This window comes from Camponotus floridanus, unplaced genomic scaffold (assembly GCF_003227725.1).
Source record: "Camponotus floridanus strain SB8 unplaced genomic scaffold, Cflo_v7.5 scaffold28, whole genome shotgun sequence".
In the NCBI taxonomy this organism is placed as follows: Eukaryota; Metazoa; Arthropoda; class Insecta; order Hymenoptera; family Formicidae; genus Camponotus; species Camponotus floridanus.
Window position 1 is genome coordinate 101931 of NW_020229414.1, and position 17110 is coordinate 119040.

General features: G+C 30.4%; 2 protein-coding genes across 6 annotated transcripts in view; one reads left to right on the plus strand and one right to left on the minus strand.

Moving 5' to 3' along the window:
- The window catches only part of LOC105250748 (regulating synaptic membrane exocytosis protein 1), a 138370-nt gene that overhangs the window by 19787 nt on the left and 101473 nt on the right, over positions 1-17110 (minus strand). For all 5 annotated transcript variants that reach the window (XM_025409670.1, XM_025409669.1, XM_025409672.1 and 2 more), the window contains exons 13-15: positions 7334-7446; positions 7145-7209; positions 5882-5940 (exon numbers count right to left, since the gene is read on the minus strand). In XM_025409670.1, coding sequence (XP_025265455.1) covers positions 5882-5940; positions 7145-7209; positions 7334-7446 — 237 coding nt within the window. The remainder of the gene's footprint in view (positions 1-5881; positions 5941-7144; positions 7210-7333; positions 7447-17110) is intronic.
- LOC109609849 (cytochrome c oxidase assembly factor 3, mitochondrial) overlaps positions 1-17110 on the plus strand; it is a 134015-nt gene that overhangs the window by 201 nt on the left and 116704 nt on the right. The gene's annotated exons all lie outside the window — the stretch shown is intronic.

The window sequence follows — 17110 nt, forward strand, 5'->3', positions numbered from 1 at the left end:
TGAATTAATATTATCGGAAATTTTATCCGCATTCCTTCCGATGTAAAGGGACAGAATATTCCCCGCATTTTAATATTTCATATTTTTCTATACGACTGATAAATGATAAATAAAATTTAATTTATTGTCAGAGAAATTATCAAAAATTAAATATGATTATTATAATTATCTTTCGAGCTATACAATGAAAATCATTTAAATTATAATTTTCATAAAATGCGTGATATAATTTAATCAGCATATAAATATGTAATCAACAAGGTTCATCAATTTTTCGGCATGCACACTCTCGCAGATACTTTTTGCTGTTTTGGTAAATGTTTTAATGACCAACGCATACGTAGCACAATGTTTTTTCCACAAGATGAAAAGAAAAATACATTCGAGAGATTTGGGAAGCTGAGCCCTAACCATCGGAAGCATGGTCTAATTTTAAGCATGGTAGCGATCTTAGCCTTACTCAACAATAATCGTATTTAAAACACATAATTTTTCGCTTATAGACATACCCGATTAATCTACACGGATATCATTTGATTCTTTAACATTCATAAAGGTAGAAATTTGTAGATGTAATGTATTTTTATAAGTAATACTCCGCTTTTTTCAGCGAAAAATGCATGCATCTGATACGAAGGATTAATTTATAAACTTATGCGGATATAACATATGTATTGCACGTTGCAGTTATATGTAACATTTGAGATATATTATTATAATATTGGAATATCTTTGTCTAATGTAAAAATTCGTATCATAAAAATAAATTTTCATTTTGGTATACTCGAGAAATTCGAGAAAACATTTAATTGAATGATTAAAAATGCCATACATTTGATAAAAATACTTATGCAATATAAATATTGTTATAAATATTTATAATATTTATAAATATTTATAATATTATATAATTATAATATTTATAATAAATATTTACAATACAAAATTTATAATTATAAAATATGAATACGTGCATAAAATACATTAAAATTTTTTCTTGCTTGCATAATTCAATACATTCAACTGAAATATTTTATGTTTGTAAAATTAATGAGAGTCTCTTTAATATTCTATTCTCTTGTTATAAATAATGCTTCGTATCAGATACATGTCCCTTGCGCTTGAACGAGCTTTATTCTCTATGGACGCTTATTGGTCCAACTGTAAAAATCCCTCGTGAAAGATACAGTGGTCCATAACAAAGTTTTCTAGTCTATAGATCAAGGAATATTTACATTGCCGGTCGCGCCGCGCAAGATGATCGGTTTAATGCATCGTACGATGTATCCAGGTGGAATTGCGTTAATTAATAGCGACGTAATCAAGTCAAAACCTGAGAAAATCTAATTTTCGATCTTGATCAAACCTCAAAGTCTTTCCAAAATTTATTTGAAGCAATAATATCTTTTCAATCGTTTGCGTTTACGCGATGAAGTAGAAATGCGACAAAAGAAAAAATGTACATATTTTTTAATTTGTAAAATTGATTAATCAGGTTTTGACCGAACAGCATCCACTTTACATCGCGGATGCGTACCGATTAAATAAAAAAAAAATTTAACTTGCTAAGTACTTTATCAAAACACCCAATATACACAATACCTAAAACTGCGCTAAAATACTAAATTCAGTATATTCTCCTGTATATTCCGTGCTTTACAATCGCTTCTACATTTCTGAAGCTCGCGTTAATATCTAGAAGCCGTGTGAATTTCCGCTTTCGCTCGTTCGTTGTCTTGAGAAAAACAAGAAAATAATCTGGCAACAAAAATCTCTGAAAGAGATTCTCTGAAAAAGATTCTCTGGAAAAGTTTTCTTCGAATATTTAAATACAATGTACATATGTACAATTACGATAGGAAAAGAGAAATGCGTCAATGTATTTCGTACTAATTAAAAATATTATATATATTTTTAATTTATAATAAATTTATAATAAAATAATTTTTCGCACACAATTATAACAAAGTGCACGCATGTCGAAAAACAAGCTTTGTAAAATTAAAATTTATTTTAATCATTTGTTCCTAGGTTTTCACGTAAAAATGTCGCGATTAATATTAATTTTTCGCGAAAATGGGCAATTTTTATAAAAATTCTCAATAGCGATACGAGCAACGCGCTGCTCACACGGCTTATCTACGATTGATTGTACGAAAGCTTTTCTCTTTCTTCAGACAGAAATCGGTTGCGGTGTCGCGTTGCGAAACCGACGGACGGAGGTGTTCATATAAGCTCGCGTTTAATCGATATAATTACATACCCGACCGATTCGTGTACCATGTTCGTTTGCGATAATTAATCGAGGGGGCCGATCGAATAGCGTTGCGTCGAAATAAACCAATGACGCATCGGCAAACAATTAAATTAATGGCCACACGAGAACGCGACAACCGAAATCGGGGAGGAAAAGGAGGAATAATTCAATCGATTAAATTATTTTAGCGGGTGACAGGTCTCGGTAGCATTCGAAATTTTGTGTTTTTATAATGCTTGAATAAAGAGAAAGAAAAGAAATTTAAAAAACTTTCAGGTTTTTAAATATTCTGGTACTTCAGATTTTTAATGATACATATATTGAAGTATGTATTCTGTTAATTGGTTTCCGTTAATTGATTTCAATGAAAAACTTTAATGCCCTTTAATTTGAGATGTTACGAGTGAGGTTTTATAGATAATAAGAATCCCTTATATAGTAATATTTACAATAATGCTAGTTTTCAATAATAGTAATAATACTGTATACAAGATTCTACATTTATGTATATTTTTTTTAAACGACAAGAAATTGCAATAATTATACTATTCGCAATTGTTTTAATTTTTATCATTTATTTTATAATCGCATTACAAAATACATTAATTTTTTTTTATGGAATTTTTCATTGAATAATCAAGTGAGAGTTGATTTCTCTTCATATTTTTATTAATATTTTTTGCAATCCTGGAATATATGAAGATAAAGAACACCCCCGCGATTGCGCCGAAGAAAACGAATTGGCGTACACCGTAACGCGCATTTCTGCTAGTGATTGTACGATTGCTGCTATATGGCCTATAAAGGGGTCATATATGTGATAATGTCTTAATAAATTTAAGTTGTTCTCGAGTCGCATCGACAAATCCTATAATCGATATCAGGCGGTAGAAACCAGTGCCGTCAATTCAACATTTTATATATTTTAATCAGTGAAAAATATTACGAATATACACGATCTTATATAAAATTATAAGTATAAATCCAAATATATAAATGTATCGAATCAAATGTATAAAATCAGTATTATTTTATGTTGTTTTATTTTTATTTTTCAATTTTTTGTATATTTGTATTAAACTAATTAAGTATAGCTGTTCAAAAGATTCATATTTTTACAAAAATGTTTTTTAATTTTTGTAGAAATATTAAATGTTACATGGATGTTTGCCTTCAATACGTTCATTAATTTATAGAATTTATAGAAACATTTCACAAGTATTTTACATATAGGATGTTGCGTAACTTTAAAGGTAAACAATCCGGCGTAATAATTTCGACATTCGTGTAGCATATTTTTCAAAGTTCGCTCTCATATATTATTCGAGTATGCAAACAGCTAAGATCGCTGATTGAAAAACAGCACACATAGTGTACATACATATAACGTGGTATTGGAAAAGTGTATTATTGGATTCACGGCACTGGTTAAATCTGTCATGTTTTTCTTTTTTAGTAGCTACTAGATACAGTCTTCTCCTTAAATTTCGTCTGTAGGTAGCTCAAGAAAATTTTTTACAATTACGATAAGAATTCCACCTACTTTTGCTAAAACTCTCGTATCTGATAAGATACTTTATGATCCTTAAATCACAGCAGTAACAAATAAAAATGACAAAAAGAGACGAAAAAAATAAAAGCAATTAGCAATAAATTCTTTGTAATCCACGTAGACGGTCGATGATATATGACGATCACTATATTCTCGTCAAGTTTTATCTTTTCGTGCAGTTTTCGTAAAAAAAGAAAGAAATACATTGATCATAAAATTTCAATTTTTTGAATATTGAATTTTGAAAATACGCGATAGAGAGATTGAAATATCTTTTGGATAATTTATTGTTCGGCACTAAAATATTTTCTTATATATTATATACCCTTCGTTCGCTGAGAATTTAAAATAATATATGAAATATAATAATACTCGAAATACAATGTAAATTAATGTAATATATTATAATAAATGAATGTAAAATTATATATAATAAAAGGACTATATTCGATGGATCACGAAATTTTTTAAATATTTTTGTTGCTATCACTTTTCGCGATTAATAACGCATAAAATACGTGATTAACTTTGTATTATTTTTTATTATCCATAAAATTTAAAAGGCTACATTACTTAGCTTTTACTACACTCTTTTTCTTACCACGAATTCTAAAATCACACGAGCTTGAGGTTGTCGTTAGAGATCCAAAACTATTAATTACTATATATTAAAGATCAACTTAGTAAATCTAGATAAATTCTTTACAATTTTTTTCTTTTAATATTACCTAACTTTTCAAAAACACTCGAAAGTAATTTTTTACATCGTCTGAATTATCCTTTTATGGGCAGACTTTTCTTTTATTATTATTGAAATGCGATTTTCGAAACTTATCTGACGACAACGCGAAGAACATTTTGCTCGTTTCGGTTTGCCGAGAAAAAGGGACATCATAGCTACGTTACATCAATGTACGTACAATATTTACATGTAACAATTTTCGCGCACAATCAGTGAAAATGCGCGGTTGAATTGTGTCGCATCGTGTCTTACTGAGGTAAAATCGACATGATTTAAAATTGATTTTATTTTCCATTAATAATACTCAGTAAGAACATTCGAATACTTTTGTTAGCTTTTCTTAAGCACTATTGGCAAAGCGTTTAGATAAGATTGTCGGTCCGTTGAGAAAGAATTTAATGTAATTTAATTTAATGTAATTTAGGAAGCAATTCGGCTATTGGATCAATGAATTAAGAACGCGAGTAATCAAAGGACGGAATAATGCAGCAATTGATGTAAAAACAAATTTTTCTAATATATGAATATAAATTATATTATTTTTTTATCGCAGAAATTTGGCATAATTATTTATATATTAATACTATTATTACGATTAAACTTGTTATAACAAAGATGCGTATAGATATTAAAATTTTAATTTGCGGTTGTAAATTGGCAATTAACTTTACAATTTTTTTTTAAATACATAAAAAAAATTAGAGATTTGAACGGACAAATTTTTGTTCAATTCCCTAAAAAAAAAAATTGCGGCGAATCCAATAAACAATTAGACGAAACGTCGAAGATGTAAATCAATCATGCTGTTTTTTAGGCATCAAAATTGATTGATCCGCGGACATTTCGATTGCGATTACCGGAGATTTTTTATAAATTGTTCGTGACACTTTCGACACGCTTCGGCACATTCACGTAGCTCGTTCACTTTAACTGATTTGGACACGTTGACGCTAAAAGCCGCGATCTCACGCACTCGTCCACACACGTCACACCCGTCACGTCTGCCTATACATCCGTCGTTTACACGCGTGCACAATCAATTCGTGTTCGTGTACGGTTAACACGAATAACACGTATATTATATGTTATATTATATGTACAAAAACAAAGAGAGGATGCGCGAGGGAGGAGAACCTCTTTTCCATTTCGATCAGCTGCTCCCTTGCGCTTTTCTCCTTCTTTTTTTCCTTACGCTCTTATTCTCGGCTTTTTTTTAAGCGTGCTTATCCCCGAGTCTGCGTATGCATCGTGTACATCGTGTAGGGTAATGAAAGAAAGAGAGAAAGAGAGAGACGGTCAATGTGTGTATCAATTTATCAACTCGTTATACCGGCGTTTTTGGCAGTTTCCTGCGCGTCGGCGACGAGGGCGTTTTGTCCGTTTCGGTTTCTGCAAAAATATTTTAACATGCATTGTATCAGTAACGCACACTACTGCAATCATTTTCCATACTAATAAATGATGTAATAAAAATTACTGGGAATCAGTTTCTTAATTCGCTTCGTGTGGGAACAATTATGTAATGGAAACGCATATTGAAAAACTATTCTAGATATTATGAATTAAAATTTTGAATATGCAAGTCAATGTATGTGTTTGATGATAACATTTAATATTATTGCGTTATAAAATATGAATAATTTAAGATATTTATGATGCGTTGAATATATATATGTAAATGAAATTCAGGAATATATTAATATTAAATGTGTAAATGAGATTTAGCGATTATAAAGGTTGATAAAAGTGGCATATACAAATTTTCTCATTATAAAGATAAGTCTATTAAAAAAAGATTTTATACCTTGAAATTTTTTACAAGCATTTTTAATTTTTAATGGTAGATTATGTCCACGAAATCACGTATTTTCTCAATTCACACAAAGAAACGTGACCACATGAGAATATAAAGTGGCTTAGCAAATATTCACGAATACGAAAATACTCGTTCTTCGTCTTGCGAATATTCTCGAGGTCAAAACGGAACTGTGTCAGTAGTCAGAGATCATTTTCGTCCTCGCAACGTCCTGGAGTCCCACTTGGGACTTTTATTCGTTATATAAAAAGCCACTACACACGTACTATTCGAAGTTATTTCTAGAACGATATGTACGAAGCCTACATTTCTGCGTTATCTTTTAGGTTTTTCTTTTCTTTATAGACCCAATTTCGAAATGATCGATCTTTATCATTCTTGTCGAATCAAATGTAATCACAATTTTATGTTTTTTTATTTACAACGATCGTCATGTTATAAATGACTAGAGAATGCGTACGTTTTATCCGTGATACTATTTTGGATATAAAATTATTTTCATAGAAAAAAAAATTATTTTCATATTTAGGGCAAAAATTGAAAAACGATATTTTTCAATAGCCAATTTACAGAGTAATAATAAAATTCTTATATATCGATCTTCTCAATACATTCTTGTATGACGAAGATTATTTATGGAATCGTGTACAATCATTATTTCGATATAAATAATATGTATAACTGGAAATTTTCTCTAAATTATATTGTTTCTGTAAAAAAAAATTGAGTAAGGAAATTTCAAAAGTCATTTTTATAAATTTTATCTTTGGTACTTACCCATTAGAAGACCCAAATTTGTAGGTGTTTTCCCAGATTGCGGATCGTCTAGTAAATCTCCAGTACTGTTTTGCGAGGGCGTCATAGAAATTAGTCGCCGGGAAACACAAGGCGAATATAGAGAATCGATTTGCGGTTAGGTCTGTTCACAATCGTCTCATGGTAATATCACTATATGCATTGACTTACATATCGGTCGCATGCTCCACCACCAACTCCGCTACGTCGTCGGTTCGCTCGATTATCTGCTGCACCTCCTCGAAGCTCCGATCGATAAGAGATACGCCGGACCATTCTAGCACCTACACACAGCCATTTCATTTCGATATATATATACCATAAAATAAAATATTTTTATAATAATATATTAAAAATTAAATATTTTGATTGTCTATGTTAATTTGTATAAAAGAAATACCAACTAAAATAAAAGGATTAAATGATCCTAATAATTAATAAGCAACTCAAAAAATAAAAATATTTTTTCTCATATTTTTGTATTTATATTCAACAATATTAATATATATATATATATATATATATATATATATATATAATATTTTATTTTATGGTTTACGATAAATCCCGTAACAATCGAACATTTAAATCTATATTTTTTATTAATGATAATGATATTAATAATTAGAAATCTCATCTTGCATGTTTCTTTTTCTTTTGAATATTTTTAAATTTTGAAATATATTTTATAAAAAAAAAGTTTTTTGTAATATATTGTTGCCTATTAATTTTTAATAATATTCTAAACAATCATAATTAAATACATCATTTAGAAAAAGCATTAATTATATAAGGAGATAAAAAATCAAATAAATTATATAAGGAGATAAAAAATCAAATCATTTTCGAAGACAATCGTTTCTTTTTTCGAGATCTTGTAGAACGATTATATGGAATTTTCTAAAAAAAGAACGCAGCCACATAGTTCAAAAATTTCCGAGGAATTGTAACCGGTGAAATTAACATTAAGACGTGTCTCAGCGAGAGAGGGTAACAGAGAGACTGAATTGCAATCGGTTATAAAGGTCATTTCGCTGTTTAAGTATTTAAATTACTTTAATTACTTCAGCAAATCACCGTGAGGAGAAACAAAGACGGCGACAAGACCATCGCTGCAAGGGACGGTAAACTGTTAACTTTCGGGAGGGATTCGTCGTGCTAATCTTTAAAGTCGGGGACACATTAAGATTAAGGGTCCGTCTGTTTTAACGATGAATGATATTTATCACCGCGTAAGATGGAGAACCGTGAAAATTGAAATACAGTGATTAAACGTCGACTCATTCGCAATTTCTTATCGTCACACACACGTGCGTAATTGCTAAATTTAATAAATTCGATTCCCCAGTCTGATTTTCTACTGATTTTTTACGGATTCAAATTTAAAAGTATTTAACAATATATTCTCCTTATAAAATTGTCGTTCGTGTTGTATTTTTTATTTCGCTATGTTCGGAATCGCGTATCAATTTACTTTATACTTGGTCGGGTATTAATTAACGAGAATAGAATTAAATGTTCGATAATAATTATTTTGACGATATTATAATTGTTTTGAAGATGATTTTCTTGTAGAAAATTCACGCTTGTGAAGCGATTCTTGTAGAAACGCAAGATTAATATTTCTTCCTTCTCTGTATTTCACAATGAAATATTAATCGCGTTTACAGCAAAATATCACAGTGTCGACTGCTATTCAAATTTCAAATATCGCGAAAGTTGTTTCAATTAGCATATATTGTACACAAAAGCCGAAAATATATTCATCGTCACCTGCTGTATAATAATGTCTAGGACGAATCCTTTGAAGAACGTTATACGATTCACATTAATTATAGCGCCTGACAGCTTTCAATTAAAGCACGAGCAGAGTCGAATTCAAATAGGTCGGTCAATATATCGTTATTATATATCGATGTATAAAAAAAGCACGATCGATACATCACGACTATTTTTCTCTCGTTGAAATGGAAAAAGTAAGAGCGAAAAATGAAATTATAAATTACTTTTAAAAATCGATTTATTATACATCGTATTAAAATAGACCGAAATTAGTCAATTAATATATTGAATCATCATTTTATAATTTTTTATTATATTTTTTTCCGTATTATTTAATCTTGAATAACTGCTTTATTCTCGCATATGATACTGAAAGATATTAAATTCGTACAACATATGGCAAAATCGATTAGACAGTTTTTCTTCTTCTCTCTCTCTCTCTCTTTTTCTCTTTACAGTACATAAAAAAAATATGCAGCTTGGATATAGGGTAAACCATGTACTATTCTATGTATTCGCGTGTTCGTGACAGCATCCACATATATTCTCACAACCAGCACCTCGGTACAAGCTCGTGCATAATTTTCTTTCGCAAGCAAACATTTATCGTTTTTGTCGTTACGATGTAGAGACAAAACGACTTATATTCGAAAAACATCCACAATTGGACTTGAAATAAATGTTCCACATTGTACATATATATATTAACAGACTGGACTCGCAAAGATCTAGCGAAAAGAATTTGTGAGAAAAGTAAGAACGCAGACAATTTGAGAAAAAATACAATTTTATATTCAATATTTAACAAAATGCAATGACAACGCGTATAATAATATAATAATTATGCCATGTTTAAGTGCTCCAGCGTTCAAGTTTTCTTTTTGAAAAATGCGATATGAAACTTTGCATCGAAATGGAAATATTTATTCGTACAAGAGATGGGAAGGCATTTTCAACTTTCCAGATGTTGAACGATTTTTATTGCAAATCTTCTTTTGTACATTTCTGGATGCGATAAAAAGGGATTTATTGAGGGCAGAGAAATGATTCCATGTAGGCGATACATAGTAATGCAGAATTTGATCAATTTTTTATGTTCAATAAAAGCGAACCTTTTTTGCTTCCTATTTTGAGAAAATCTTGAAGAGATTTTGTGCTATTTATATGTATACGATTTATTTACGATTCAATTGAATTCTCTTATTTTTTTAAAGTACTTTATATTTATTTTTTAATTTATTTTTATACAATTTGTTCTTACTCATTTGTAATTTCTAGTAATTTTAAAATATAATAATTTTTTGTCGAATTTTTTGCATGATCAGTATACATATTTATGTGACCGACCTCATAAATTTCTTAAGTAAGTCGGAGAATCTACGAATATTTTAAATTTGTCTGAATTTTCTCTTCTCAACAAAATTATTTTTCTTATTAGAATCATATTCCACGTAACGGTGATCATTGGATTTGCTTCAATTCTCGATCAAGCTGTCATATACGGTTTCGCGCTATTACACACACGTACAATTTTCTGTCTCGATGCTTCAAAACGAGCTTTTCAGCGTTCGCGTCACATTGTGTATGTATATTCATATTGGATATATATATGTGTGTGTGTGTGTGTGTGTGTGTGTGTGGTGTGTGTGTGTGTGTGGTGTGTGTGTGTGTGTGTGTGTGTGTGGTGTGTGTGTGTGTGGTGTGTGTGTGTGTGTGTGTGTGTGTGTGTGTGTGTGTATATATACTCTTTTTTTAGATTTTCTTTCTCCTCTCTCCCGAAGCGTTATAGAGGGTAGGCTGCGGATACCGGTAACTTGGTATAGGAAATAACGCGTATGAAAGCGATCAACCACCGGTTCGCCGTTTTCCATGATTCTCGTTCATTGTATGATATATCGATCGGTCAGAAAAATCCAATATGCATTTGCAAACGAACGTGACATGCTGAGGAATATTCATGGAACGTTGGTGGCGATACAATACCGCGAAGTTAACTATAAAAAAAGAGGACCGCGTGATTTAATAGCCGATCGATCGTCACAATCAAAAAATATCAGAGATAAAATCAGCACAATTTGACGCGGTATGCGGGATGTCGAATGCGGGCACCCGAATTGTGGTATTCGAGATGTGGGAACAGTAGCATTCATTACAGGAATTGTAAAACAACCGGTTTTCAAATTCTGGATCTCCGTATCGCAGAATTATTTCATTTTGTATTAATCTTTATTGCATTTGTAACACTAATGCGATGGTTAAATTATACAAGTTTATGTATTGTAGCAGACTTTTTATATTTTTTGACGTTTGATGGCAGATGTTAAATTGTTTTTATTGAAATTAAAATTATTATTAGAAATATTAATTTTTTATCTTATTTTATGATGTATACAAACAATATATATATATATATATATATATATATATATATACATATATATATATATGTGTGTGTGTGTATATATAAATAGCTATAACAAACATCCGAGAGATATTTTTACGTTGAAATTAGCTTCTCCTTTCCTTCCTTTTAAGCCAGCCTTATCGCGTTACCCCACCGTTTATTTACGATGCACAAGTGCCTCGTATTTCACCCCATTCGGAAACATTATTTAAAATAAGCGACTCGCCTGTGCTCGCGCGCATCTTGTTGCGAGCTCGTTTAACCCTCGAGAAACGTCTGTCTTTAGTTTCGCGTCGTCCCGAAAATTTACAACATGCTATTCGCTTCTAACAATAAGAATGAAAAGGGCCATAGTCGAGCAAGCGAATCTGTTTGGCGATGTCTGTGACGATAAGAGAGAAGCGTCATGTTCTGTTAAATATTTTTCGCAACATAATAAAATGGAAAAATTGCGTTTGAATGACATAAACATAATATATGAAACATGAAATTAATATGAATTTGTGTTTATTCGTGTAAAATTTTCGTGAAATATCATGATGACACATGCGAACATGAGCAGATTGTGAAAATTTTAGCGGACCAGCGAAAATAAAATTTCGAAAATTACGCTCCATTTTTACGGAAAAATACTGGAACTTATTACTCGCTATAAATATATACTGTAAATATGATTCGATGTAATTCAAGTGATATTTCGCAGAGAAATATGCTAATTTACATATATGAAAAATTTATAAGACTTGCATTTCATAATTTATTTGAAAAATATAACTTTTTCTTTTAACAGTTTTTACATAGAAGCGCATGTAATTTAATACTTTTTATTTAACAAGATAAAAAATTATTGAATATTTATTTGATTAAAATAGCGTATATATTACGAAATAATATGAAAAATTTCCAAGATATAAGTTTGATAGAACATATGTGATAGAATATTCATTCATGGTATAATATTAGCTTTGCAGTAAAGGCGTCGTACGCACAATAAATATTTTTTAATTTTCGTATTTAAATAAGCAATCCTCGTCCTGTTGATTGCTTATTTCTTTGCATCATTGTTGAAGATTAACTTGTATTTTCGTTCATATTTATGCATCAATAATGCGTTGGCGTTGCGTGGATGTTATTGTGACGTAAATATTTGTTTAAAATAACAAACTGAGAAAAGAACAAAGGGATGACGCTTCATTTATCGTGAATTTTATTTATTGCGAAATGAATTTATATAATTTATAAAATTGTCTTGGCAACAAAGCCTCTTTGTATTATTACCGTAAAATGCATGAATGTACTTATGGAAGTATTTTCGATGTAGCGAAATAAAGTAGCATTTTATTTTGCGATGAAATTCATTTCTCTTAACATGGTCAACTTTATTTTGTCGAGTTTACTTTATCATTATCAAATTAAAACAGAAAGGATTATATTCTCATAAAATAAACACAATTTATTCGATTTATAACAAAGTTACGATTAATGAAATATTAAATCAGAAATTGAATCGAGTGGGAGACGCGCATGATATGATTTTAAAATCATATTATTTTACTTCATTTTCAACCACTCTTATTTTAATTCTATTAACATCCAAATCTCTTTTCCAATCTCAATCTTCCAAGATCAACTTTTGATCCAAGATTAATTCGTATTGACATCTTCAATTCAATTTAAGTTATTGTTTAAATTTGATTCCTTGGTTTGCGGTTTTGAATAACTTGCAAAATCTTAATTTCTGATATGAAAAAATATCTTTCCTCATTTTATTTTTTAATAAATCATGCTACATGAATATATTAATTCAATTTCATATATTTTTATGTATTTTAAAAGTATTTCTCATTTGCTGTTGAAACATTGAATTTTACAATATGATCCTACAATTATTCAATCGCAGAAAAAAAATTGTATTCGGTTTTTTAACTTATCTCCCCGTTTTTTGTCTAGTATCTGGAGAGTAATTTATCTACGAAACGTGCGCATATCACGCGCGAAACAATTTTGAAAGTATTGGCCCGTAATAAAAGTTTCTCATATGGTTTATTGGATCACGTCGACGATTAATCAACGTACTGTGTTCTCGTGGACGTTAAATTTCATTTCCGACGTAAGCCGCGTGACGACGATGTTCGCGTGACGTCAGAACGACAAACATTGTCAGAACGCCCAGGATCTCAGAGCTGGATTTGCTGTTCGATCGACTCGACGTCAAACTTTATTGTTATTAATTACGGCGTGGGCGATCGTCCATTAACCGCGAGTGTATGTACGCGGTGCGCCGCCGTAATTCGCCGATAGATACATCACACCAACGATATGGCATAGGGTAAAGACAGTATTATGCGATCATTACCGTATGAGGATACAGGATAAGGCACGAACTATGCTAAGAAAAATTTTATATCTTAATTTTATCACGATACTCGCACAGAAGCATCTTGGAAAGAAAATAATATATGTATAAATATTTAAATCTAGCGCAAAAAATCTAGATTCTTATTAAAGATTTATTCTACATATTCGATCTCTTTGTTCGTTCCATCAATTTTTAACGATAGATTCTCTAACTCTGAGTCAGTTCTTTTATTGCAAACATTTCATGAAAGATCAGCATTCGTTTTAAATTCGACGCGTGAAATGTAAAACCGTTTACGACCTTTTTACCGTCATAAAATGAAAAAAAAAGAAAGATCAATATTTAATTACGTTCCTGTTCTCGTTCTCATTCTCGTTTCTTGGTCCGATTTAGTAGGAACTTTGCTCTCGCGGGAGTTCTAATTACTCCACCCCTCTGAGAAAAACGTTCTTTTCATCTTCATTTCTCTCTGTTTTTTTCCTCTCTTTTACTAGCCGTTACTTAATGTATCTAACTAGAATAATACCTAAGGCAGTATGAAATATTCTCGAATATTATCGAAACATAAATTAATAAAGAGAAACATGTTTTTTCTATACATATATTTATATGTATTATGTTTATTTACATTAAATCAATTCTTAATTAATAAAACAATTAGAACATTAGAACAATAGAACATTAATTTTTTTGGTAGTAAGAATATAAAAACAGTTGCGCCCTAAATGTAAAGAAAACTACTCATTAAAAGATGTATTACTCGAATGCTGCCAAGATAGAATTTTATAGATGAATAATATGTAATACTGCTTAACAGTACCTGTATCGTACGAACATTGAGAAAAGAATAACAATTTTTTCGTCTTTCTACTAGACCTTTCGTTATAGTGAGTTCACCCCACTATGTCACACATATCGTCATGTAAACAATGATATGTCGCTATTTCTTACAAGATACATTTGTATGTATTTTGTGTACAAAATAACGGCGCGTCCTTGTTTATAAATGTATAAAGATTTGTATAAAGAAATGTTTAAAAGATCGATAAAATAATTTAAGAAATTATAAAAGTAATGTAGCTGAAAATGTCAAGATTACGAGAGGGAGACAATCATATATTATACAATAATATAAAATAAATCATTATTGCGAAGATATATTGCGAGCAACTAATTGAATAAATAATAAACTAATAAATTAATAAGATTATATAAATTGTATAAATTGCTCATCTCCAATTATGCTTTTCCGAAAAAAAAAATTCTCCTTTCTTGTTTGTTCTTCGTTACTTTTTCAAGGCATTCACACAATACTCATTCGCGAAAACATGAATAATTATGATCATGCGCATAATTATTAAAATAAGATAATTATGCGACACATTTTTACAAAACATTTTCAACATTAATTACATACACAATGTGTATTCATTTTATAATACGATGGGAGAAAAAATTCTGATTGCTCAAAACTACAATCCACTGGGAAAATCGCGCGCTCGAATCATACAATACCATCTTTGTTGTTAACGAACATGGACATATTTTATAACGGAGCGATGGTTTCTGCTCGTCGTGCGAATGATAAAACCACTGCGTGTAAACAGCGCTATACATCGCTAAAATTCAGTAACATATAGTTATTACTATTGTTTACATACGATGATATTATTGTTGCACGAGGAAAGCAGAATGAAATCAACACGTATTTTGTCGTTGTAAAATGTGTAGTATAAATACAGTCGCGCAATTTTTCAGTGCTGAGCAGATTGTAGCTTCACGTAACTTTGATTTTCATTCTCTGAATCGTAATATAAAATAAAGTGCGAGTTTTCTGTATGATGTTGGGAATATGCAAAGTAAAGTATCGTATAATCATCCTATTCTGATAATTAATGTGCGCGCGCGTGCGATTATAATTAATTGTTATGTATTGCAAATGAATGTGAGTGGCAGAAACGGCAAAAAACAGAGAGAAGCAAGCTCTAGAATAGTATTAGGTAATTAAAAGATTTGCAATTTAATAATTTTGTTAATTTATTTGTTATCTATAAAATTAGTCTCTCGCTTGTCTTTCGAGAGAATGATTTCATATTATTGTATAAAATGTTCTAACTTTTATTAATAATTTTTAAAAGATAGTTTTAATGTTAAAATCAATGACTAATTAAATTTTTAATATACCATTTGTATGGTAAATTATCGCCATGTGTTCTGAATTAAATAATGAACAATAAATTCAATATTTTGATCTTGACAGTAAATAATTTAAAAATATTTTAATCAAAAGCGAAATCGGAGAAATTCTAAATTATTAACGTAGTCTATTTTTATAGCAATATAGACATTTTTTATTACTTTTTTAAATTTATTTTGCAAGCAATTAATATTCAGGATATTTATTTAAATTAATAATAATTAATTTAATATTTAATATTTTTAAATTTATCTTTGCATTATCTTTGATAAACTTTTATAATATTGATATTTATAATATTGAATTAATTTTAGTACATTTGTTTTTTATTTTATTTTATTTTATTTTATTTTATTGTATTTAGTTCACTATAAGTGTTTTTTAAAAATAGAATACTATTTGATTAATGTTAAATCAAAATTTGTATCTTTAATAAATTTTTTAATAAATTGAAAAGAGTAATAAATTCGTGATTTGATCAATAAATTTGCATTTAATTATATCATATATTCAAATTTGATTTCTCGTAGTGGAGACGTCAAATGAAAGTTAATTCTAATAGAGATCTGCTCCAAAGTTTGGCAGTGATAAATGGATCGATTGGAATAGTATGTTGCTGAGTTTGCTGCTCGTTCCAATTTTACAAGTGACAGTACGTAAGCGGATTAAACAAAAGCTCGATTTGCACGGAAACGTCGCGTTGTGAATTTTCGTTTCACGTGAGCAACAAGTACGTCACGCCTGTCAGAATGTGTATTTGCCATTTCCCATTTTCACTCGCAAAATTCAGGACACAATTTTCTCTTAATCCCGATTCGATTTTCAGCCATTGACAAGAGAAATGAGAAAAGGATGGAAAGGAGGATGGAAAACGCGCTTCTTTTATATCTTTAAAGGGATAATACGCGCGTAACGAGAATGCCGGCCATTGTGCGATATCTGCACGTTTCTTATTAGACGTTGTCGCCGAGCGCGAGAGGAAAGTTCGCCGATGATAAGCGATCGTCGTCGGGAGCCCTTTATGGAAATGTAATGACGGCAAACAGGAGCGAGAGAGCGTCTCTTCTCACCTTTTCGATCGATCGATCACCATCGCCCACCTATCTATATCGTATGCCTTTATGCGCGATGACACTCGAGGGAAAAGTTAGAGAACTCAAAGCGTTATACTTTCCGCCTTTTCGCGCAGACTTACGTTTGAATGAC